Source organism: Drosophila takahashii, chromosome 2R, assembly GCF_030179915.1.
Source record: "Drosophila takahashii strain IR98-3 E-12201 chromosome 2R, DtakHiC1v2, whole genome shotgun sequence".
Classification (NCBI taxonomy): domain Eukaryota; kingdom Metazoa; phylum Arthropoda; class Insecta; order Diptera; family Drosophilidae; genus Drosophila; species Drosophila takahashii.
In genome coordinates this window covers 26311947-26335335 of record NC_091679.1, presented here as the reverse complement: position 1 = coordinate 26335335, position 23389 = coordinate 26311947, and the positions used below count along the sequence as shown (strand labels likewise).

Sequence of the window (23389 nt, the reverse complement as noted above, 5' to 3'; positions counted from 1 at the left end):
CGGACTTTGTCCGACCAACCTACATGCATCTGTACCTTTGTGTAGTTATTGGAGCGCAAGTACTTTCACAGCTCACAAAAAGAGTCCAGTTTTTTTCATATTCAAAAAACAGGCCACAAAATTCACAAAAAAATCCCATGAGGACTTCACGGCAGTGTGGGAGTACATATTTGAATTGGCAGCTTTCATGTAAATACTTTTCAATTTTTTAGGGTTTCGCCCGGACAAAACGACGACGATTTTCACATACACATCCATAAGCGAAGCCCACGGCCACCTGTGTGTTTTTACAAGTGGGCCAGAATAAAAACAAAACTGCCATTGAAATAATATTGCACTTAAGGGTAATTACAAAATCGTTAAACGCAAAATTAAATGAAACTGGATTGTACAAGTTCGGATTGGAGAGTTTTGGTTGCTAGCAATCGAAACCTGTTCATGGGGTCGTAAAGGCAAAAGTTCAGTGAATGTGGAGGATATATTGATGTTGCCAACGAAAAGGCTGACCTTTATATTTATTAATTGAAGCGCAGGGGACCAATGAAGTATTAATCCCGTTATGGATGAATAAGTGCAATAATTCGTAAACATTTTCATGAACATCGAAATAAATGAAAGAACCTTCTATAAACTATTTAAAATAAGTACATATATCGCTTTTTTAATCATCTGCAATCTGTTCTGCCTCATATTTAATTGACAATAGAGATTTTTTTTATAATAACTCTTAGTACAGGAATTAAGTGTAATAAAAATTAAATTGGAATATGACCTACAATTATAAGATTAAAATCTTTCAATGGCAATTAGATTTAACATTTGTGTATTTATTGCAATATAGTAAACAATTGTTTACATTTTTAAAGTCCTGTGGAAACATTTATTTAATCCAACAAAAAAGTCGCAATGGGTCGATTGTTTAAAACTGTATTTATTAACCCTGATAACTTGAATATCAAATATTTTCACTTTCCATAAAATATGTAGGTAAATTCAAATAAATCCATTGCTTCAGGGTCGCAGCGTTCTAAATTTATTCATATGTGATTTATTTTTGGAACTTTTTCTTTCGCAACCACCGACCACCCGTATTCCGACCCTGAGAACACAAAAACGAAGCTGATAGCAAACCGCATCGAATCGAAACGCTAAGCCCAGCACCACGCCCACTTTCCAACCCCCCAAACTACCCCACTTCTGCTGGCTTAGCAAATTCAAATTAATTTATGAGCCAAAATCTTGTTTATCGGCTGACGGTTTGTCGGTTTTGTGGGTTTGCCTGGCCTGCTCGAGTGCTTTAGACTTTCACTGGTTGTTGTTGGTGCTGCTATTGCTGCGATTAGAGGCGGTAGTTGCTCCATTGCTCCACAAACGAGTTGTTTTAGAGCAAAGAAATGCAGGCAAATCGCTTTAGCTATATGCGCTGCTTATGTACGCGATTGGCGGTCGGTGATTCATGTGCCTTCATAGCCGTGATCGTCTAGTGGTTAGGACCCCACGTTGTGGCCGTGGTAACCCAGGTTCGAATCCTGGTCACGGCAATGCTGCGATATGCATTGTCACGGAGAAGGATCATTTTTTTTTCTACACGTACTTGCAAAATATCGTTTTGAAACTTTCGCCATCGTTTTCTTTTATGCGTTGGCATTTGGAAAATATTGCGGATCACTCCATTTGGCAGCCACAGTTTTTTTATGGTTTTTTCAAATTTTAGAATATATTTTTATTGGATAATTTTATTGCTTCTACAACTAAGTAACATTTATATAATAGGAATAACATATTTATCTCCGCACAAGGCCATCTTTTGAAGAAAAATGTATTATGTTCTCTGTATAAGTAAAGTATCTTGGCTTGAATATTAAAGCATTAAAGTATTGCATTTTTGTAGGCTTATAAATTTAACAAAAGAAGTCAGTGTCCTTTTATTTATTGAAGAAGATTAAGGTGAAGCTTTGTTAAATTTATTATCTAAATAGTTTTATGTGCATTAAAAAAAAAACAAACATCTACCACTGAAATCGTCTTAAAAACGAAATACAATATAAATAAATATTTCCACCAATTAAGAAAAAGATATTGCCTCTTTGGCAATAATTCCTTCAAGGGTATCTCAAACGAAATTGATTTATTTAATCTCTTTGTAAGAAACCACAGGTTTAATAGTAAAGAGAGCACCTGAGCTTGGTTCCAATTGTCCTGCCTGGTGGCTTTGGTTGCGAGTTCAGCAGCGGCTGGCTTTGACTTGAATTTTAATTTAATTGTGAGCAATTGACAGAAATACACAAAACCCAATCCAGCACTTCGACCGAACGATATTAAGACGCTGGCAGCTGGTGTTGACATAAAAACGCAATAAAAAATACGGGCACCGAAACGAAGCAGACGTAAGGTTGGACAGCAATATAGCCTAGGACTCTGAATACCCTTTTGATTGAAGGAAAATTAATTAATCATTGGGGCAACCTTTGGAGTTATTTGTCAAAAATTATGTTTCTTTAACATTGTTGTATATTTAATTTAAAATATTTATTTAAATTGTATCTTATATCGTCAATTTATATATACAAAAAAAATAACTGTTTTAAAATTTTGAGCACTGAAATCAAAACTCCTCTAATAATAGGAAAAGAAAAACAATATTGAGCTAGTAGGTAATAATTTTTTTTAGTTTCCACCGTTACGACATTTTATTAAAACGACAGACAATACAAATTTCGTTTCTTAATTTTTTACCAATTTTATGTGTAATTTCCACCCTCATTTTAATACCATCCTACAACTGCAACTACAGGGTATCGGCCAAAAAATCACTCAAAATCAATTGAATGTGGCCAGCACTGGTTTGGCGATAGCAATGAGGGAAATCAACGTGAAAATAGCGACAACAATGCGTTTTGTTGTCGCTGCGGAGCAAGTGCTTATTGGATTTTCGCCGTGAGAAGCGGGTGACAGTGCTCGGATGCCATTACTGGAGTGGGTGATGGGGTTCAGGGGGTCCCGACAGCTGATACGGCGGAGCCTTGATCAAACGCCGGAACAGACGGACCCATAATTGCTTCAGCACGGCAAGAATCTTGTCCCACATCCAATGGGAATTTAAATTTTCCGCAAATAAAACGGCCATGTGAGACAATCGTATTATTTACCATACACAATACAATACACGTACAATGCAATGGCCATTTCCATGCCGTTTCATTGAAAATAAAGTAAAAACACAAATATTAACCACAAAAGCCTTGCTCCATCTGTGGAGTGGTTGTGGGTGTTTGGGTGGTTGAGGGTGGATGGGTGGTGTGCAGTCGCCTGTATTTATGCATTTATATTCGTTTCGCTATGAGTATGTATGCATATTGAATGGATAAAAGGGATTTGCGTTTATTTCGTTCTGCGTCTGGCCGGGTGAGTCCCCACATCCATATACATATGGCCTGTCTATATGGCCGATGTCTGCCGCCCATTTCCAAACGCAACACGCCGGAAACATTTTTGTTGTGCCGTTTCCATTGTTATACAATTTTCCTTAACACATTCGCAGTAACAACGGGCACAGGCCCATTCCGTTTTATATTTCATAGACCGGGGAGGATAGGTTTTCACGTCATGTTGTCCCAAACAATTGCCCTTCTCGTGGGTTTCTTGTTTTAAAGGGCAAGTCAAAAGATATAAAAAATACGATAAATATGTCATTAAAATGTGCAATGTTTTTGAATTTTTAAACAATTTAAGTTGATATTTTTATGAAAGGCCCGAAAGAAAAAACTACTCTGAATTTAATTACAAAAAAAGTAATATTTTGTCTTTGACTCGTACACAGTTTTCTTTCAATTTCCATCTTAATGTCAACTTGTTCTTAAACAAGCACCGGAAATTATCGTTTGAGCGCTGCTAATTGAATAAAATAGCAATCGCCTCGGGGGAATAATAACAAGCTGTAACTTCGTTGACTCATTTCATACTTTTAAATATATTTGGTACCTGGATGATTAGCTACAAATTAAATAGGCAAATGCAAGACCGCACAAATAATTTATACAATGGCAACGCGACGAGGCACGTTTGAGTTTAGAATTGGATGCAATTATTAGTGCAATTGTACGTGTCTCCGGCGGTGGCAGTCGAGGTCGCTGCCGCGCCTCAATAAGTTAAAATAAACTAAGAACTAAACGAATAACAGATATTAGCACGTGCACGCAGAAATGAGATAGCATTGGGCCACTGAGCCTACTGGACCTTCTTGGTCTCCTTGGGCGCAACGGGCAGTCGCTCCACAGCCTCCTTGTACAGCTGGTTAAGACCGAAGGTGGCTCGCACATTGTCGCTGGAGAAGAAGAACTTCTGCAGCTTGCCCTTGGCGTCGACGCAGGGCCTGCGGTCCGTCTCCTTGCCCTGCTGGAACAGGATCACAGTGGGCAACTGGCGGGAGAAGCTGCTATCCGAAATGCGGTACTTCTGGGCCACGTCCGGAAAGCGTCCAATGTCAATCTTGCCGAACTTCAGGTGGTCCGTGTTGTACTCCGCGGAGAGCTCGGCAAAGACCGGGGCAAAGTTCACGCAGCTGGGATTCCACACCGTGTAGAAGCAGATCAGCCAGGTGGTGCGCTTGTCCCGCACCAACTCCTCCTCGAAGACCTGTGCGTTGCGGAAGTAGGTGATGTGCTCGGGGCCGCGGTACGAGGGCTCGGGCAGCACCATGCCCACCAGTACGCACAGCAGCAGGAAGCCCAGCCCGTAGCGGAAGTCCGCGTAGGCCCACAAAATGGAATTGGCCACCTTGGTGTAGAGGAACGACGAGGCCAAGTAGTTGATCATGGTGACGCTGCCCGTTTTGCGCGACCGTATCATCACCACGATCAGCAGGAAGAACAGTATCTCCACCTCGCGACTGTCCAAGTCGCACGCCTCGTCCTCGCCGACGAGATTGAAGAGGCGGGTGCAGATGAACTGCGTCTTCTTGGCCAGCAGGTACGAGATGGCCAGCAGGATGTTCACCCAGTAGTAGGGCTTGGCCAGCAGCGCCAGCTGCTTCTTCCACGTCATCGCTGAGTCTGGGGGCTGAGTGCGCTAATGTGGGTCACGATTTTAATTAACAATTTCCCGAGTTTTTCTTTTCTTGCTTTTGACAGCCAATTGTTAATTTTAGCCTCGCCGTTGACTAGAAATGTGCAGCCTCGGTGTTTTGCAATGGCGTTGCCACATGGTGGCGAAAAAAGTGACACGACCAGTGTTGCAAAGGGTGCAAAGCCATTTGGCGGCTTTCTAAATTCAAAAAGTGTCCTTATCAGGAGTTTTTTTTTAGTTAAGAGAAATTTGTACGTGATTGATTTTAAAATTTTTTTTCCCCTCTTTTTTCACTTTAATTAAAATACAATATATTTCTAATCAACAAAAAATCTGAAGATTTCAATAATTCTCAATATACCTGGGGAGTAACGCCCGCTAGACCTTTCTTAATTTCATTTTTAGAGAGTCCAACGTGTTTAGAAACCACAAAACCAAAAACCGAGTAAAATATTCAAAAGCGAAACCCGGAACAAGCCCTATTTGTTTGCCCAAAAGAGCCAAAAAAAAAAGATAAGTGCATCGTTTTGTGGGCTGATAATGTTACATCAGCATTTTTCAAAAGTCATTGACGGATTGTTGAACTACGCCAAAAAGGCCAACGCCAAAAAAGGTAAAAAGACATCGAGAATCTTCGTTATCGGTACACACGCGAAATTATAATCTGTGAAAAACCGTGGCTCTACGTGATCTCAGACGCTCGTGGCTGCCATCACTCTCATTATCATCCAACTTATTTCGGGCCCATTTTTGTTCCTTTTTTGTAGTTCATAAATTAAATGTGTTTGAAACTGTGTGCATTAGGGTGGACTTATTTTGTATGAAATTTCTAAGGCCATGCTCTCACCCCTTCATATATGCCCTTTTTGTATCCTTAATCAATAAAAGAAAGAAAAAGTAAAAAATAATTAGTTTTAATCGGTGCGCAACGGCTTTAAAGTTTATTACGCATTTTTCAGATTCATCTTGATGCCGTAGACTTGATTTTATACTTTGACAGTATTTTAAAAAATATCTTGATCACTTTCCCGAGCTATTTAACAAGTGATGAAGTCGGTGATAAAATGCATATCGTTGGGAGACAATTACAATTTAAAAATAAGAATAATAACGAATAATCAATGACTTTTAGCTTTTAACTTATAACTATTACGGTCCCTCAAAAATAATAGTCAATATCTTTGACATTTTTCTTAACGAAAATTTTTATTGGCGAACGCAAAGGTAATAGTAAATCTTAAAAATTGTAAAATAGAATCTCTATTTTATTGTGAGTCACAAAAAAAAAATGGTAAGTCGGCGATCGAACTTGGTCCTTTTTGTTCGGAGACAGAAGCTCTACAGGCTAGGCTACGTCCAACTGTTAATACTCATGAAATAAATTCCCACTTGACTCTTTTATTCGAGCGAAACCAAAAAGCTGACATGTTAAAGAAAGAAGAAAAATATTAAATCTGACAAGAAATGGAATGGGATACATTCCTAGTTTTACACTTAATTTTTAGCGAAACTTTAGGGCCATTGCGCACCGCCTAAACGATGAAATAAAATTTTTATGTTCTCGCATAAATTTATTGGACACAGAAACCTACCATTTAAGATGCTGAGCTCAGTTGACCTTAAAAAAGTCCACCCTAGTGTGCATACTGTGAGAATTTTGTACCTACTTCATAGAGCACTGACAGCATTATCGCCACCGTGACTGGCTCCTGGCATTGTGCAAAGATTAATTTTTTTGTAGTAAACACTTTGCGCGTCACTGGATTAAACGATTTATTTTTAATCGTATTATTGAGACCGTTTTACGAGGGTCATCCCCATGATCCCCATCGGATCGATCACCCACCTATTTACTGGTTTCGCTAGTGGGCCTTTCTTTGTTTTATAACAATTACTTATTGATGCATATATTGTGTTCAACACACTTGAAAAAACAATTTGTTAACAATTCTTAACGGATTATGGATCAGTATACTGATATACTGATTTAACTATAGTTAAATTTATTTTATTATTCTTAAACGTACAACATTTACAGCCACATTTAAAACCAAAAACTTTTGAAAAGAGTAGGTAATACAAAAAGAATTATGAAAACAAAATACACTAAATATTAAAACAAATTATTTTAAATAAAATATTTCTTATTCCTAACTATTTGTTTGCTTTTCAAGGTAATCGAAAACCAAGAAAATGAAATATTATGACTAATCACCTAATTGTAAGGTGCAGAACCACCAACAGCGTCTACATAAAAATATTATAAACAAAAATTAATTGAAAATTTTAATAAACAACGTGCACTTAGGTCAGGTTTTAATTTTATTATAATAACAAATGCCTCTGACTGTATGCTTAAATGTGTGGACAGTCGGAATAATCTGGTTTGCAATACAGCCTCGAAAGATTACTGGCCATTTGAGTACAGGGACAACAGAGATGGGAACCAGAACCCTTAATCTTGCTTAGCGAAATTTGTCTAGAGATACAGGGCTGTGATGCTCAGAGATGTCGCTAAACAGCTGCCCCCAATATCAGGTACTTACATCTGCTTCCCAGCCCATCGAAACTTCCCGTAGAGCTTGGAAACAAATAGGCCTCTGTATACAGTACTTATAAGACCGAAACCAAAACAACGACAACTGCAGCTGATAAGTGGAACAAAATGGCGATCAATTGCCGGCTCCATTATCGCGCTATCAAGGCAGCCTGATCTCCTGTCCCCTGCTTATCGCCCCGAAGCCCCGATCCGAACACGCGGTCTATAAATTGCAAACTCTCCCAGGCGGGAGCTTCAGTTCAGTTCCGAACCCTTGTGCTGAGTGTTCCATCTCCGAGTACCAGAGACATCTTTCGCAGAAACATCGAGCAAATCCGAGCAAAAAACGATTGGCATTAAATGCCTCCCGGTCTATTGTGCAAAATAAATAAGCAACCCCTTCTAATTGGCTCAACCTAGCTTAAATTAGTTAAACCAAAAAAAACATTCTGGGACATATTTCGATCTTTGCGAAATATTCCCCAAGCCCCCATTTGTTGCGGACTTTGAGTTTGGCCTTTGAATGCTGCTGCAGCAGAGCGGAAAAATCATCAACCTCGATCAGCATTTCGCAGAGTGCTGGAACCGAAGCTCCCTAAGAAACTTTGACTTTTTCTCCTTTCTGAGCGCCATTTCCCTAAGTGGTAAGTAGTGATGATATAGTTTGGAGTACGGATGACTAACTAATCATGTTATTGACCACCTGCAGTTGCTAAGATGGCCGCCATTCCCCAAGGTGCATTCGCTGCCTGCAAGATCCGCGAGCAATTCAACGAACGGGAGCTGATTGTCGCCCGTCTGAGGTCCGCTGCTTCCGATAAGGGTTCCGTTGACAACGGCAACGGTCTAACCCGTAAGTACTTGATCTGAATTCACTGGGTCAATGGATCGTTTACTCATCGTCGTCTCCTTATTTCCAGAGCGCGAGTACTCGCCAAACAAATACAACGACAAGCTAATGAACTCCATCTGGGGATTGTACAATCGCTATTCCCCCCATAATGTGAAGAAGAACGAGTACGCCCCCACCAAGTGAAGACCTAAAGGTGGGCCCGATGGCTTCCTCCAGGTCCAGCTGTCGTGCCCCAACTCCGCCAGCATCCCCACCAGGATGTTGGCTCAACTCTTATTATATATATTCCCCTAAAACTATAATCTCATACTCTATAATCTCAAATAATCAATTAATTGTTTGTAATTGTCCATAAATACCTATGATATTTTATGTAGACCATATACTTTCAACTTATCAATTAAAACACTTGACAATCTTTAGTAACAAATATCTATTTAATTCTGTAATGTTTTGTAAATTTCAATAAATACTTATGATATTGTATGTAAAGGGACAAAACCATAAAGCGTAATTTAATTTAAATAGCAGGACTCGTAGGTCGGAACCATGTACTTGATATTGATGAAGGCATCCTCGCCGCCGTGCAGTTCCAGCACTTGCAACGTCTCATCGATGAGGTCCCCCAGATTGAGGTTGTTCTTTTGGGCATAGTCGATTTCATCGCCGCAGTTTACTTTGGGTTACGCAAAGAAGTTCCCATTAAAAACTAAAAACAACTGAATTTTAATGCAATACCTACAGTTTTTCACCTTAAAGGCATTGAACATGGGCAACAACTGCCTGTAGAAAGGCACCAGGGCGGGTCCCACCAAATCCGAGGACATGACCAGCTGTTGGATTATCTTCAATGTCGTGCACATTACCTCCAGGTTTCGTGTGCTCAATGCGTCTGAAACGGGGGCGGATTCGGATTTGAATTCGGATTCGCAAGGTGCCAATTAGACCGAAAAAGTTCGAGGCATTTGCGTGCCAGCCGAGTCCCTGGTACTCACTCTTTAGCGGCAATATTAATTGCGGTATCACCGGGTGTATCTTCTCGCCCCCGGCCAGCAGCAAATCCGTGACCCCTTGGCGGGCATACGTCTTGTATGGATGCTTGGTCTCCGCCAGTCCGTCGAAAAAGAGCGGCAGATAGAGGCTGTAGTCCAGCTTTTCAATGTCCACCTGTAAAAGGAGAAATGGAAATGAATTGGGGGTCAAAGGTGAATAGAGCGCTCCGAATTCGAAATGGGTTCGTGTACTGGCGGTGGCGCAAGTTTTGCAAGTGTACATTTGCACGCCATGCCGGTTAGGCCCTAGCTGATTTCCATTAAGATGCTCTTTGTTTGTTTACGTTGTCAATGGAAAATTTTTAGAACAAAGCGAAAAATTTGAATATGTACCTGTACCTGTGCTTTCTGATTTTTTAGTATAGGTCTAGACTAATCTGTTTTAGGAAAATGTCGTCGTTTAAAAGTCGAGTCAGCACAAATTAATGACTCAGGTGATTTTAATTAGTCACGTGTCCTATTATCAGGAAAATCAGCTCTGTATCTATCCTTTATTAAGATCACATAGGTCGGTAGTATGTAAATGCGGGTCAGTAGGACAAATAGCCTTCGTTATTATTTATTTGTGGCCAAGAAGTCGTAAAGACTTATCCTTTATTCACTTAAAAAAGAATTTATAATTAAGTCAACGGCGACGTCGCTGGCATCGCAGCTGCGTGAGCCTCACATATGGGGTTCCCCGACTTCGACCTTCGACCCAGTGACGCAAATGAAGTAGTGTCACTCACATATCACTCGAATGCACACGAGCTGTCACGGCGGCATTTCGGCCTAGATAAACAAACGCACCGCTTAAAAGACATTCGCCGCATATGTGGGCTCCGTAAAAAATGAAAATCCCACCCAAGGTCTGTGACATTGAACTAGCTAGAAGGGTCACACATATGAGGTGGGTGGATCCTGTAACTTTCCGCTTGCAGTGGGGTTCTGAAAAACTGACTGACAGTTGGACGGTGCGACGTTTTGAATGTCAGCAGTCGCATTCCGCCCGAAATCGCTTGCCCGTCACCGGTGCTCTACTAACTCCGGAAATAGACAATGGCATATTATTTGCTCGTTTTTGCCTTTAGCTCCAACACTTGAAATAATTGGACACGCAGGTGTACGAAATTCGAGCGAAACTCAAATATGGGCCCTGCCTATAGGTCACTGAGCAGTAAGGTTACCCCTTTTAGTGACAGTCCTGCAATCTGTTTTGATTTACATTGACTTACATTGGAATAGATGTAGTTTAAGTTCGCTGATTGCGAATACCAACTGACACATGGAAAATTCTAGTAGGAGAATATCATTGTTCCAAAAATAAAAACATATTAAGCTGACTTTAAAGCCTTAAACTCGATTGTGAGGGAGACGTAGTAAGATATACATTGTATATTATACAAGATATATAACAATCTTTTAAGACTTTCTTAAATGTTCTATGTATCCTACAATCTTCTCAAAATCTTATGAACTTTAACTTTCATTATGGTTTTTTTGAACAATTAGTTAAAAATACATAGCTAATAAAGTTCTTTGTGTGAAAGCAAATTCAGTTCTATAGCTAACAGAATATTGTGGTAATGGTTAGAAACATCGAGCGTTATAAATGAGCTACACCCTAATAAATGATGTATGAATAACAAATTAGGCCTTACTCACCGTCCATCCAATTTTATCGCCCCCGCAGAGGTACTCCATCTTGATGGGCAGGTCGCCGCGGTCGAAGTACATCCGAAACAGGGTTCCTCGCCCGGGATCATTAGCCCCTCCTGCGGCAGGTCCATTGAGTCCCAGGCCCAAATTGAAGGTGGACATGGACTTTTGCTGCCGCCTCAGAACTAAAAATCAGAATAAGCAAATGGGAAAGGAAATCATTAGGAAAACAAATAGCGAACTAAGGCAATCAAACAAACAAACAAAGAAACGCACTTTTCGGGTTGGGGACCCGCGCCCTGGCACTGGCTGTCTTGGGGGCGGACTCATAAATGGGTCCGTCGATGACAACGGTGTTCTTCTGCTGCGACTGGATGGAGAAGGGCGGCACGTAGCGTGGGCGCGAGGAAACGGCCGCTCCGTGGATGCCGCTTAGTGGACGCAGTTGAGCGGGATTGGCGGACTTGGAGCGGACCTGCTTCAGCGAGATGGCCGGAGTGTGAAAGTCGTGCGTCGTCGGACGCCTTCCCGTGGCGGTGCGTGCCGTTTGGGCCATGGCCATTCCGGAGTACGACGATGTGCAGCCACGTAGTGTAAACAGCGAACTGCCGAGCGAAGGAATTTTCTAGCCTAGCAATCCTTTGGTGTTGGCGTTGCTGTCGCTTTTGCTGTTGGTGGGTGTCGTGTCGTGGCGTTTCTATGGAGCACGTTGCTAGGGCGGCTTAGTGACCGATAAGCCAACAGCTACAGCTTATGCCGCTTACTCGGTTTTGGTTTCGGTTGCGGTGCTCTCTTCCAGTCGCATTTATTATAATGGCAAGCCGGTTAGCCTTCAAGGCGCCAGTTATGTTGCTCTCATTGTTTCTATTATCATTAGTCTGCTCTGTGTACAAATTCATAATCTCCGGGAGTCCATTGATTTCTAAAGAACGTTTACAAAGCGTTTCAGGTCAGCAAACCCATAGGCACTCTGTGAATCAGGGTTCCTTGAAGCCTGTAGATTAGTAACGACAAATTGATGTGTCAATCTCAAAAAACCTACCGCTGATCTTTAAAAGATTTATATTTAATGTTCTGAGTACTTTTGTTCTAACAGTAGTCTGTCCGTCTGTCTGTCACTCTGAAATTTCAGAAACTACAAAAGATTACCTACTTGAAAATATTTAAAATCGTGATCTAATTTATGTAATTCCTTTCTAGTGCTTATTATTAAAATAGATTAGGGTATGTAAGGCTTAATTTAGGTTCTGCGCAATAAACGAAAGCTTATTTCTTATCAGTTGCCTTGTTGAAATTTAAAACTGTGAATTCTAAAATTATCAAGGTAGAACACTATAGTCGAGTGCTTCGACTATCAGATACCCTTTACTCTGCCAAAGGGAGTGCATCCACCTAGCGCCGATTTAATTATTTGCTAAGAACCTTTTAATAAATGGTTCAAACAAATTAAATACAATTACCACTGCAAAACTAAAATTTTGGAAATGCGGGCGATACAATCTTTTGTGGTTTGTGTGCGCTCCATGATGAAAAAATGCTTCCTTTTACCTGCTACTTTTACTTACTTTTGCAATGCTGATATTGTGATATTTCCCGCCCACTACTTTTTAAATGCGCGCCATCTGACCTATCGAAAATTGCCAACCGTCCTGTTCGTCTGGCAACGCCGCACCTGTTTTTTAGTGTGTTGCAAAGTGCCTAAACAAAATCTGGCAGTGTTGGGCAGCAAACGGGAGCGAATAAAGAACAAAGTGTGATATGTCGCTGTGAATAGGCAATTATCTGTGTGTTTTCGTGCTAAATCTTATAGTTTCGCGCAAAGTGAGGGCCAGCGGAGACCGGGGGAAACATCTACCGATGGCGGGCAACATGTCCTCCAGCTCGAACGGCGAGCTGAAGAAGCTGTCGGAGGAGTCGCTGCTGCAGCCGCCGGAGAAGGTCTTTGACATCATGTACAAGCTGGGCGAGGGCAGCTACGGGTCGGTCTACAAGGCGCTCCACAAGGAGAGCAGCTCCATCGTGGCCATCAAGCTGGTGCCGGTGGAGTCCGATCTGCACGAGATCATCAAGGAGATATCCATTATGCAACAGTGCGACTCGCCGTATGTGGTGCGCTACTACGGCTCCTACTTCAAGCAGTACGACCTGTGGATCTGCATGGAGTACTGCGGCGCCGGCAGCGTCTCGGACATCATGCGGCTGCGCAAGAAGACGCTCACGGAGGACGAGATCGCCACCGTGCTGTCGGACACGCTGAAGGGACTGGTCTATCTGCACCTGCGTCGCAAGATCCATCGCGACATCAAGGCGGCCAACATCCTGCTGAACACGGAGGGCTATGCCAAGTTGGCCGATTTCGGGGTAGCCGGCCAGCTGACGGACACAATGGCCAAGCGGAACACGGTGATTGGGACGCCTTTCTGGATGGCGCCCGAGGTGATCGAGGAGATCGGCTACGACTGTGTGGCCGACATTTGGTCGCTGGGCATCACCGCCCTGGAAATGGCCGAGGGAAAGCCCCCCTACGGCGACATCCATCCCATGCGAGCCATCTTCATGATTCCCCAGAAGCCACCACCCTCGTTCCGCGAGCCCGATCGCTGGAGCACCGAGTTCATTGACTTTGTGAGCAAGTGCCTGGTCAAGGAGCCGGACGACCGGGCCACGGCCACCGAGCTGCTGGAGCACGAGTTCATACGCAACGCCAAGCACCGCTCGATCCTGAAGCACATGCTGGAGGAGACCTGCGCCATTCGCGAGCAGCAGCGGGCCAACCGCAGCGCTGGCGGACTGCTGGCCAGCAGCCAGGCCAAGAGCTTGGCCACCCAGGAGAACGGAATGCTGCCGAACATAATGGACAACGCGTTCATGGAGGATCCGGGCACCCTGGTGCCGGAGAAGTTCGGCGAGTACCAACAGAGCTCGGCTTCGGATGCCACCATGATAGCGCATGCTGAGCAGGGCGTGGACGAGGGCACACTGGGACCGGGTGGCCTGAGGAACCTGGCCAAGGCAGCGGGTCCAACGGCAGGCGGCGCAGCTGCCTCGTCCACAGCATCTCCCCTCGATGTGCCGGCAGTGGACAGCGGTACAATGGTGGAACTGGAGTCGAATTTGGGTAAGAAAGCGATATTAATCGGACTATAGAAACACTTTAAATATTGTATGTTATGCAGGCACAATGGTCATCAACTCGGACTCGGACGACTCCACAACAGCCAAGCGAAATGACGACCAGAAGCCACGCAATCGCTACCGACCGCAGTTCCTGGAGCACTTCGATCGCAAAAATGCGGGCGACGCTCGTGGCGATGAGAAGTCCATGGCCACCGAGTATTCCCCGGCGGCAGCCGAGCAGCAACAACAGCAGCAGCAGCAACAGGAGGAGCAACACCTGGCCAGCGGAGCCAACGACTTGAACAACTGGGAGCACAACATGGAAATGCAGTTCCAGCAGATCTCCGCCATCAATCAGTATGGACTGCAGCAGCATCAGCAGCAGCAGCAGGTTCTCATGGCCTATCCCCTGATGAACGAACAGCTCATAGCGCTCAACAATCAGCAGAATCTGCTGCTCAGCAACGCTGCGCCAATGGGACAGCAGGGCATACCGGCAGCTGCGGCTCCAGCTCAACCGCCGCCCGCATATCAGAACCAGCATATGCACACGCAATCGCACGCCTACGTGGAGGGCGAGTTTGAGTTCCTCAAGTTCCTCACCTTCGACGATCTGAACCAGCGGCTGTGCAACATCGATCACGAAATGGAGCTGGAGATCGAGCAACTGAACAAGAAATACAATGCCAAACGGCAGCCAATTGTTGACGCCATGAATGCGAAGCGCAAACGCCAGCAGAATATCAATAATAATCTGATTAAGATATAGGTATTAGCAACTCACAATTTCGCATGACAACTGAAAATTGAATTTCAACTCACTCGAGGGTCTCTGCATTTGGTTGAATTTGCAGATTACAGATGCACTATCTGTATCCTCAAAAAAGTAATTCATATATTGAGCAAATTCAATCGTTTGGAAAGGCCCACAACCAATCACAAGAAATGAAAACACAAAAGCTTTATTGTAAAATGCAGTGAAAACAGGAATGAAATGTGGTCAGAGGACTCGTCGGCAGAATCTTCCAGCACGGATACATGTGTTCAGTTTGTTCCACCTTTGTTTTCATCACTTTTTCTGTTTGGTTTCGTATATTTTAGCTTCTTTCATTGATCTGTTTTCTAATATCGATACTTCGAATAAAATTTATATTGCGTTTATTGTAGCTGCCCGCACTGTCAACTGCCTAAGCCTTATCCTAATTTATAAGACTACTATTATTCGTTCTTCCCTGTTAACTATTAACCTTAATCTCTATGTAAACCCTTATTTTTGTCTTCGTGCGAAAAAAACAGTAACCCGTCAAGCAATACTTATAAAGGAGAAACATTTTTATACGCATTGGAATGCATATTTTTCGAAAGTATATTTCTCAAAGCAAAATGCACAGAAGCACTCACATATAAACATATATATACCTAGTACTTTTAGAAATTATAAATAATTTACATAATAAATATATAGGAATATATGAAGCAAAAATTGTATACAATCGATTAAACTTTCCTTTGATCTATTAAGTTTCGAAATTTAACTTGAAAAAGGTCTGCTCCCGTCAAAAGATATTTGGACTCCAAGAGGGAGTCCCTGTTTTGATTTTATTCTGCATTTTATCTAGTCTTGTATATCCATTTCCTGAGTTGCCTGCTGCATATCGTGTAGCTGTGCCCGCAAATCCTCGGGCAAAGTATGTTCGTTTAAGGCACTGGGGTCTTCGCCATCCACCACAATCTCCTCTGGATCCGGAGCTCGTGGCAAAAAGTCTGCATCCGCGAAAAGTTTACCAAATATGTGGCGAGCATTGGCAATGGCCGCGTCGTAATCCAGCTCGTAGGTCGGCGGATCTGTGTAGTAAATGTGCTCTGCAGCGGCACTTTTACTAGTAAGGGCAGCAATTGTGAAATACGAGCTAAATATGATTTGTGCGTCTGAGTGATCAAATAGTTGGCTAGTAAAATAAGCTAGATCGGCCGCAGGATCCTCGCTCAAAGCTGGCGTGGTCAGGTGGAAGATGTCTGTATAAAAGTAATCTATTAAATATATATCTTAGGATTACTTTCTTTAGATACTTACATAATCCCTCGGGGCAGGCTCCAGTGTAGTGCGACAGTTGGATTAAGAAGGCTTCGCGTGATCCATCGGCATTGAGCAGTCGGAGGAGATTGACACCGCCACCTCCCTTGTTTAGTTCCTCGTTGCCCAAGGGACTGGACGATATGAACAGGCCACGTGAGATGTGGGCCTTCAACTCAATGTCCTTCGAGACTGGTGGATAGCCGGGGGCAGAGACCACATTCTTTGCGCGCAGCGTTTTGCCTGCGCTGCTCAGCAGGAATTCATTCGAATTGGAGTCCAAGGCAATGTCGTCGACAGCTCGCTTCAGGCAGTAAATACCTCCATATACGGCGCACAAGCGGCAGAAGCACTGCGGCAATTCCCCGCAGCCATACATGGGAAACAGGAAGGGTGTGTTGCCGTAGCGACCCAGACTGCCCAGAAACCGCTGTGTGCGCTGCATACCCTCCTCAAAGCTGGTGGTGGGGCCACACATGGCGATGGCTTGCATCACGCACGACGATATCTTCTCGGTCACCCGCTGCGCCTGTAGGTATTCCTGGAAAGTACGCCCCCGAAACTGTAGCGAATCCTCGTTGCACTTGTCCTCGCCGTAATCGTTGCAGGCGGTGAGGAACTTCATCAGCAGCCGCTTCTCCACGATGGTCAGGGTCTTTGTGTTGAAGACATCACTGCGGGAGCAGGGCACGGAGACAATCTCACCGTTGTGGCGCATGCAGACATGGTCCACGGCACGGAATTCAGCATAGCGGCAGATGTTCGACTTGATGAGCAGCTGCACCAGCTCCCCGGCGGCATAGAGGATGCGTGGACAGAGATCCAGGCTAAAGCGACGCGACTTGGCCAGCACAGAGTCCCGGTTCCAAGTAGATTCGCCTGTTTCCGGCTCATTTTCCTTGGTGTGCCAGGTGTAGCTGGCATTTCGCAATGTGGAATGGGGTTCGGCCTTCTGGTCGAAACGGGCACATAGAGCGTCCATGCTGAAGGAGCTCCACACATCCCCGTAGTACTCATTGCTGTCCAGGTGGAGAACCGTCTTGCCCACCCTGCTGGCCGCAGCGGCAATGCAGGATTCGGTGAAGCCTAAAAAGGGCGTCCCCAAATGACTCATCCATGGTTTGAAATTGTATTTACGGGATTTCTTACCTGTGCCTATGACCACCAGGTCAAACTGCTCCGGCAGGTCATCCGACATGATTGTAGTCTTATTCTCAATGCTGGGTAAACAATTTGTAGGGATAAATAAAATATTTGGTGAATTTATTGCAAATATATATTAAACAGCTGATTAGAGATGGGAAACTAACGATGACGTCACCAATAAACAGCTGCGAATAGTGTTGGGTAGCGGCAAAAGGCGTTACTAAACTTATTTTAAATTTAAAATTTAATTCAAATAATGCATAAAGCCAGGAAATTATGTATTGAATTAAAACAATTCAAATAATAATACTAATAATGATAAAAAAAAAATAAAAATCAACCACCCACTACATTAAATAAAAAAAGCCAGTGCAGAAATCAACAGGTGCAATAAGAATACACCTACACAGGTGGAAGTACGCTTGTAGTTGTAGTCGCCGCTGCCATGGAAACGGAAAAGTCATAAACAAAAGCCGGAAAATTATGAATTGCAGAATGTTCGCTCCCGCAAAATAGAAATAAAGAAATAAAGTAGAAAATGTCCTTTGAGAAAATCCTTTACAAATACGAGGAACCGCACGGGATCGGAGATGTGTACTTTATTTGGCAGAAGGCCCTGCTGGCCACAACTGGAACCGATGGCTCCGTGGCCCTGTACAATCGGCAGGGACAGCTGGTGCAGCGCATCATACTCTCAGGGTGAGCTAAGCCAGGTCCCTCAAAGATATATCCAGTAATAAATCCCCTCCACCAGCCTGTGTTCGGGATTCGCCGGGGACCAAGAGGGCGACCTGCTGGGCATCATCACCAGTGGCTCGCCCAACATCACGCTGTGGGACTACAACAGCCAGGAGAAGATCAGTGTGGAGACGGGCCTGCGGGATCCGTTGACCTGCATCCTGTGGTCCAAGCAGCAGCAACTGCTGGCCGTGGGCACCGGACGCGGGAACCTGGCCATCTACAACCACAGCAGTGGTAAGCGACCCACTCCGGTGCTCGGGAAGCACAGCAAGCGGATCACCTGCGGCGCCTGGTCCGCCCAGAATCTTCTGGCGCTCGGCTCGGAGGACAAGAGCTTCTCGCTGAGCAACGAGGATGGGGACACGGTGCGCGTCGTCCAGCTGCGAGATGCCCCCACCGACATGTACTTCGCCGAAATGGCCAATGACGAACGCATCGCCGGCGACAATGCCATCAGCATGATCATCGGCAAGCGCACCCTGTTCCTGTACTATCTGCCCGAGCCGGAGAATCCCACGGAGCTGGGCTTCCAGAGTCGCTACGGATCGCTGATGCAGCACAAGTGGTTCGGCGATGGCTACATCCTGTTGGGCTTCTCCAACGGACACGTGGTGGCCATCTCCACGCATCCCAAGGACGTGGGCCAGGAACTGTGGCAGGTGAAGAACCACAAGGACACGCTGACCGGACTAGCCTACTGCCCCACCCTGGACATAGTTGCCTCCTGCGGGGATGACAGGTAAATAGAGAGATTTACCCATAGAGATGATATCTGATTTTATTATCATTTTTAAGCAGCATTAAGATTCACTCGATTACGAATCTTCAGGAGACGGAGCGCATCATTACCGTGCCAGATCACGCAGGCGTTCAGATGATCGACTGGTCACCAGATGGTCAACTCCTGGCGGTGACCACGAGCAATGGCACTGTGTACATCTATGTGACCAAGCTGCCGCACCTGTTTGCCGTCTCAGCTCCCCGGATTGTGCTCTTGAGCAGTCTGGCCGAGGTGACCATCTATGTGTATGCACCGGACAAGAGCAAGTCGCTGCCCTTCCGCTTGCCCCTCGAGGGAGAACCCACCTTCATGGCCGTGGGTCCGTATAATTTTGCAGCGGGAATTGCTAAGCACGTATGGTTCTATGATCTCGGAAAGAGTCTGGGCGAAGAGCCGCGTCCACTGAGCGAACGCGACTTCCCGCGCGGCGTGGAGAGCATGAAGCTGAATGCCGACTACTGTGCTGCCCTCTGCCCGCCTCAGCTGATCCTTCAGGCCATCGCCACCGACAATCCGAACTGCAAGGATAAGCTGCAGACGGTCTTTCCCACCGCGTTGCCCAACATGCCCAGTGATGCGGTGATCACGTGCTTTGCCCTCAGCCAGGAGCTGCTGATATTTGCCACCGATGTGAGTATTTATACCCGTTACTCGTAGAGTAAAAGGGTATATTGTATTAGTGCAATAGTATGTAACAGCTAGAAGAAAGCGATTCCGACCCCACGAAGTATATATATTCTTGATCACGGTCCCTAGCCGAGTCTAGCCATGTCCGTCTGTCCGTTTGTCTGCCTGTCCGGCTGTCTGGATGAACGCTGAGATCTCGGAAGCTACAAGAGCTAAAAGCTTGAAATTTCCCACACATATTCTTGGGCTTCCTACGCAGCGCTAGTTTATTTCAGCCGAGAGCCTCCTCTAACGCCCACAATCGCCCACTAACGGTTTTTAAATGTGTCAGGCGCCCACACCTTTAAACATTTTCGAAAAGTATAAATGCAATTTCGTTGTGTTTATTTATACCTATCGAAATGTAGAAGACATTTTTAAAATCGGACCATTCATTAAAAAGTTATGCGCAATCAAAATTGTATATATCTATCACCCTCGCACTCCCTTTACCTGAGTGACGGGTATTAGATAGTCGGGACACCCACCCGACTATAGCGTTCTCTCTTGTTAAAACTAGATTCTGTTATTTCCCATATTTCAATATGATTTCGCTTACCTTCTGAATTCCCAGATAGGTCACCTCGTGTTCTATTCGTTGGAGAAATGGGACAGTTGTACCATCTACAGACATAGCATGGGCATCAGGCAACTCTTCATGGACATAGAAGGCACCAAGGTCATATTCATAGACGACCACTCCCAGGGCTATGTGTTTTTGCCTGTTGTGGAGGAGTCTCTGCTCATCCCGGACATTCCCAAGCAGTGCCTCGGCTGTCTCTGGGATCTCACGCAACCGAACATCTTCATCAGCTACGATGCGAGGATCGTGAATACGCACGCCTTTGTGCGGCACTCTGTGCAAGGAACACACACCCTGAAGGTGGGCGAGTCCAAACTGAATCCGGGTCAATTTCCTTTGTTGCTCTGCGGCGGGGAAATGGCGCTGCATGTCGATGGTGGTCAGTATGCCACCCAGTCGCTCAGTACCCATGTCGTGAATCCAAGCAACAGTCAGACGGCGAATCTTCAGGTCCTCCTGCGGCTGAGGAACTACGATGAGGCCTACAAGCTGTGCAAGCAGATGAACCAAAGTAGCGCCTGGCGGGAGTTTGGGGAACAGGCCATTGCGGATCTGGAACCGGAAATTGGTGAGATTAATGGCTAACTCACTTCTGAATCGTAAGTTTTTAAATGCCATGTAATTAACAGCCATTCGAGCCTATCGTCAGCTGGGCGATGCTGCTCTGGTGAATGCCTTGAGTGAGCTGCGCTACATGGAGGATCTGGATATGCTTATCGGCTGTTGTTGCATGCTTTTGGCCCAGTACGATCAGGCCAAGGAGCACATGCTGAGGGGAGTTTACACCAGAGCAGCTCTGGAACTCTGTCGAGATCTGCTGCAGTGGGATCAGGCGCTGCTCCTGGCTCACAAGAACGATCCCGAGGAGGTGCCCTACATCGCTAGGGAGTATGCCCAGCAGTTGGAGTTCACGTAGGGCATTATATATTGTAACCTATCCGCAGATTTAAATACGCTTCTTGTTTTGCAGTGGCAACTATGCAGATGCTCTCTATCACTACGAGAAGGGCTACAAGGAGGATTTGATCAACAGCAAGGAGACTGATACTGCTGCTTTAATGGAGAGTTCTCCCGAGTTCGAGGAGCATGTGCGTCTCTGCAAAATGGGCATTGCAAGGACCTCGATCAGGGCAGGAGACTTCAGACGTGGGGTAAGGCCCTTATAACTATTGATTAAGTTGAGTTACAAATTAAATTCGTTTTTTATAAAAGATCCAATATGCCGTGGAGCTGGAGGACCAGCAGCTCTTGTTTGATTGCGCAGAGCTACTGGCCACCGTGGGTCATCTTACCGAGGCAGCCGGACTGTACGAGCGCGGTGGTTTCTATGATGAGGCCTGTGGTCACTACATTGCCCTGAAGATGTGGAACAAGGCCAACAATGTCCTGCCCAAGGTGAAGAGCACCAAACTTCATGCAGCCTATGCCAAGGCAAAGGAGAACGATGGCCACTTTGAGGAGGCAATAAGGAGCTACCGCATAGCCGGTGACTTGGATGCCTGCGTTAGGATCTATCTGGACCACCTGTGCGATCCACATGCTGCCTCTGAAATCGTTTTGGAGTCACGTTCAATGGACTCGGCCAAGCTGTTGGCCAAGTTTTACCAAAAAATTGGCGATGTGGAGCAGGCCCTTCAGTTTCTAGTCATCTGCGGCTGCGTGGAGGAGGCCTTCGCCCTCGCCCAACGGCACAACAAGTTGAGGCGTCACGGAGAGCTCCTCGAGCGTTATGAGAATGCCAAATCCTCTGATTATCTGGCCCTGGCACATTACTTTGAGGGCGAAAAGTACACACTACTGGCGGGCAAGTATTACTTTCTGGCCAGGGAGTTTACCAAGGCGTTGAGGTTTCTGCTCAAGGCCTCGGCCTTTAACAACGAGGAGCAGGTCTCTCTGTCGCTGGCCATTGACTGCGTGGCCACCTCGAACAACGAGCAGTTGGCCTCCCAGCTTATCGAGTTTCTGCTGGGCGAAGTGGATGGAGTACCGAAGGATCCGCGGTATCTATTCCGTTTGTACATGGCTAGGAAGCACTATAAGGATGCGGCCAAGACGGCTGTAATTATTGCCAACCAGGAACAGCTCGCTGGAAATTACAAGTCGGCCAGGGATCTGCTGTACTCCATGTACCAGGAACTACGCCGGAATAATCTTTCCGTTACGGCTGAGATGAGACACCAGTTTATATTGCTACATCGCTACACTTTGGTGCGAATTCACGTAAAGTTGGGAAATCATTTACTAGCCGCCAAACTTCTGGTCCAAGTGGCCGCCTGCATATCTCAGTTTCCGGAGCGTAAGTATATAGTCTTGCTGGTTTCTTATTTGTTTATTAACAAATTGATCTCCTTACAGATATCATTCCCATTCTTACCTCCACGGTGATTGAGTGCCATCGAGCTGGTCTCAAGAAGTCGGCGTTTACCTATGCCTCCACTCTGATGCGTCCTGACTATCGTAACCAACTGGACTCCCGGTATGCAAAGAAGATCGAATCGATTGTGCGCAAAGCTCCCAAGGGCATCAAGCAGTTGAGGGATGAAATCGACGACGAGACCATGGAGTGTCCCATCTGCGATTCGAACCTGGCCAACATGGAGGTGACCTGCTATAGTTGCAAGACCACACTGCCCATCTGCATCGCCACTGGACAGCACATCATCAAGCAACTCATGACCTCGTGTCCTCAATGCGATTTTCTTTGCTTCCGCGCGGAAATGGAGAAGTAAGTTTTAAATCCTCTGAGAATTAAAAACATTTAAATTTTAAATCTATGTATTTGCAGCATACTGTCGGAAAATGGAGAGTGTCCCATGTGTGGCGAGAATGTGGCCCCGGAACAGCTTCTGGATGTTGAGGACATACGACCTTATATTCTGGCAGCTTCCTAAGATCGAAATATTAATGGACTGAATAAAACGAATAGACTGCACATCACATCACAACACCAAAAATATATAAATATAAGTTGCAAAGCACTAAATACACTTGAAATATCACCGAACTTTATTGAGTCATTTTATTTTTCGTAAAGGCTTGGGGTTGTAGTATGTAGCGTTTTGAGAATAAATCGACTTTCACAATTTAAATTTAAAAAATTTAGTTTGTTGAAGAAATAATTCATCTAGCTTAAAC

At 45.0% G+C, this 23389-nt stretch overlaps 6 protein-coding genes and 1 non-coding gene across 10 annotated transcripts; 4 read left to right on the top strand and 3 right to left on the bottom strand.

Annotated features, from left to right (window-relative positions):
* Window positions 1-1469: 1469 nt before the first annotated feature.
* On the top strand, window positions 1470-1541 carry TRNAH-GUG (transfer RNA histidin (anticodon GUG)). The gene has a single exon. It is a non-coding gene; the product is annotated as a tRNA-His (tRNA).
* Window positions 1542-3942: 2401 nt separating this feature from the next.
* LOC108068658 (thioredoxin-related transmembrane protein 2 homolog) lies at window positions 3943-5176 on the bottom strand. The gene has a single exon (XM_017158350.3). It carries the CDS (start codon window positions 5041-5043, stop codon window positions 4228-4230), a length of 816 nt encoding a protein of 271 aa, XP_017013839.2. The 5' UTR covers window positions 5044-5176; the 3' UTR covers window positions 3943-4227.
* A 2679-nt stretch (window positions 5177-7855) lies between these two features.
* Window positions 7856-8886, top strand: LOC108068695 (uncharacterized). The gene is made up of 3 exons (XM_017158423.3): window positions 7856-8247; window positions 8313-8456; window positions 8524-8886. Exons 1-3 carry the CDS (start codon window positions 8127-8129, stop codon window positions 8637-8639), a joined length of 381 nt encoding a protein of 126 aa, XP_017013912.2. The 5' UTR covers window positions 7856-8126; the 3' UTR covers window positions 8640-8886.
* Window positions 8873-12256, bottom strand: LOC108068694 (parkin coregulated gene protein homolog). 3 transcript variants are annotated; one of them, XM_017158420.3, is made up of 6 exons: window positions 12189-12256; window positions 11423-12132; window positions 11153-11331; window positions 9452-9623; window positions 9199-9348; window positions 8873-9132 (listed from the first exon to the last, which is right to left on the bottom strand). In XM_017158420.3, exons 2-6 carry the CDS (start codon window positions 11706-11708, stop codon window positions 8972-8974), a joined length of 948 nt encoding a protein of 315 aa, XP_017013909.1. In that variant the 5' UTR covers window positions 11709-12132; window positions 12189-12256; the 3' UTR covers window positions 8873-8971. The 3 variants fall into 3 exon arrangements, with proteins under 3 accessions (XP_017013909.1, XP_017013911.1, XP_070069920.1); XM_017158422.3 differs by having other exon boundaries at window positions 8988-9132; window positions 9195-9348; XM_070213819.1 differs by having other exon boundaries at window positions 9035-9132; window positions 9195-9623.
* A 592-nt stretch (window positions 12257-12848) lies between these two features.
* Window positions 12849-15429, top strand: hpo (serine/threonine-protein kinase hippo). The gene is made up of 2 exons (XM_017158405.3): window positions 12849-14264; window positions 14323-15429. The coding sequence occupies exons 1-2, from the start codon at window positions 13004-13006 to the stop codon at window positions 15030-15032; spliced, it is 1971 nt and encodes a 656-aa protein (XP_017013894.2). The 5' UTR covers window positions 12849-13003; the 3' UTR covers window positions 15033-15429.
* A 182-nt stretch (window positions 15430-15611) lies between these two features.
* Window positions 15612-17646, bottom strand: Rep (Rab escort protein). The gene is made up of 3 exons (XM_017158406.3): window positions 17487-17646; window positions 16338-17423; window positions 15612-16279 (listed from the first exon to the last, which is right to left on the bottom strand). The coding sequence occupies exons 1-3, from the start codon at window positions 17533-17535 to the stop codon at window positions 15879-15881; spliced, it is 1536 nt and encodes a 511-aa protein (XP_017013895.2). The 5' UTR covers window positions 17536-17646; the 3' UTR covers window positions 15612-15878.
* Window positions 17647-17913: 267 nt separating this feature from the next.
* On the top strand, window positions 17914-23248 carry Oseg6 (intraflagellar transport protein Oseg6). 2 transcript variants are annotated; one of them, XM_017158411.3, is made up of 9 exons: window positions 17914-18182; window positions 18238-18963; window positions 19023-19635; window positions 20246-20822; window positions 20884-21166; window positions 21225-21405; window positions 21467-22550; window positions 22610-22979; window positions 23040-23248. In XM_017158411.3, exons 1-9 carry the CDS (start codon window positions 18022-18024, stop codon window positions 23143-23145), a joined length of 4101 nt encoding a protein of 1366 aa, XP_017013900.2. In that variant the 5' UTR covers window positions 17914-18021; the 3' UTR covers window positions 23146-23248. The 2 variants fall into 2 exon arrangements, with proteins under 2 accessions (XP_017013900.2, XP_070069707.1); XM_070213606.1 differs by having other exon boundaries at window positions 19020-19635.
* The last annotated feature ends 141 nt before the right edge of the window (window positions 23249-23389 follow it).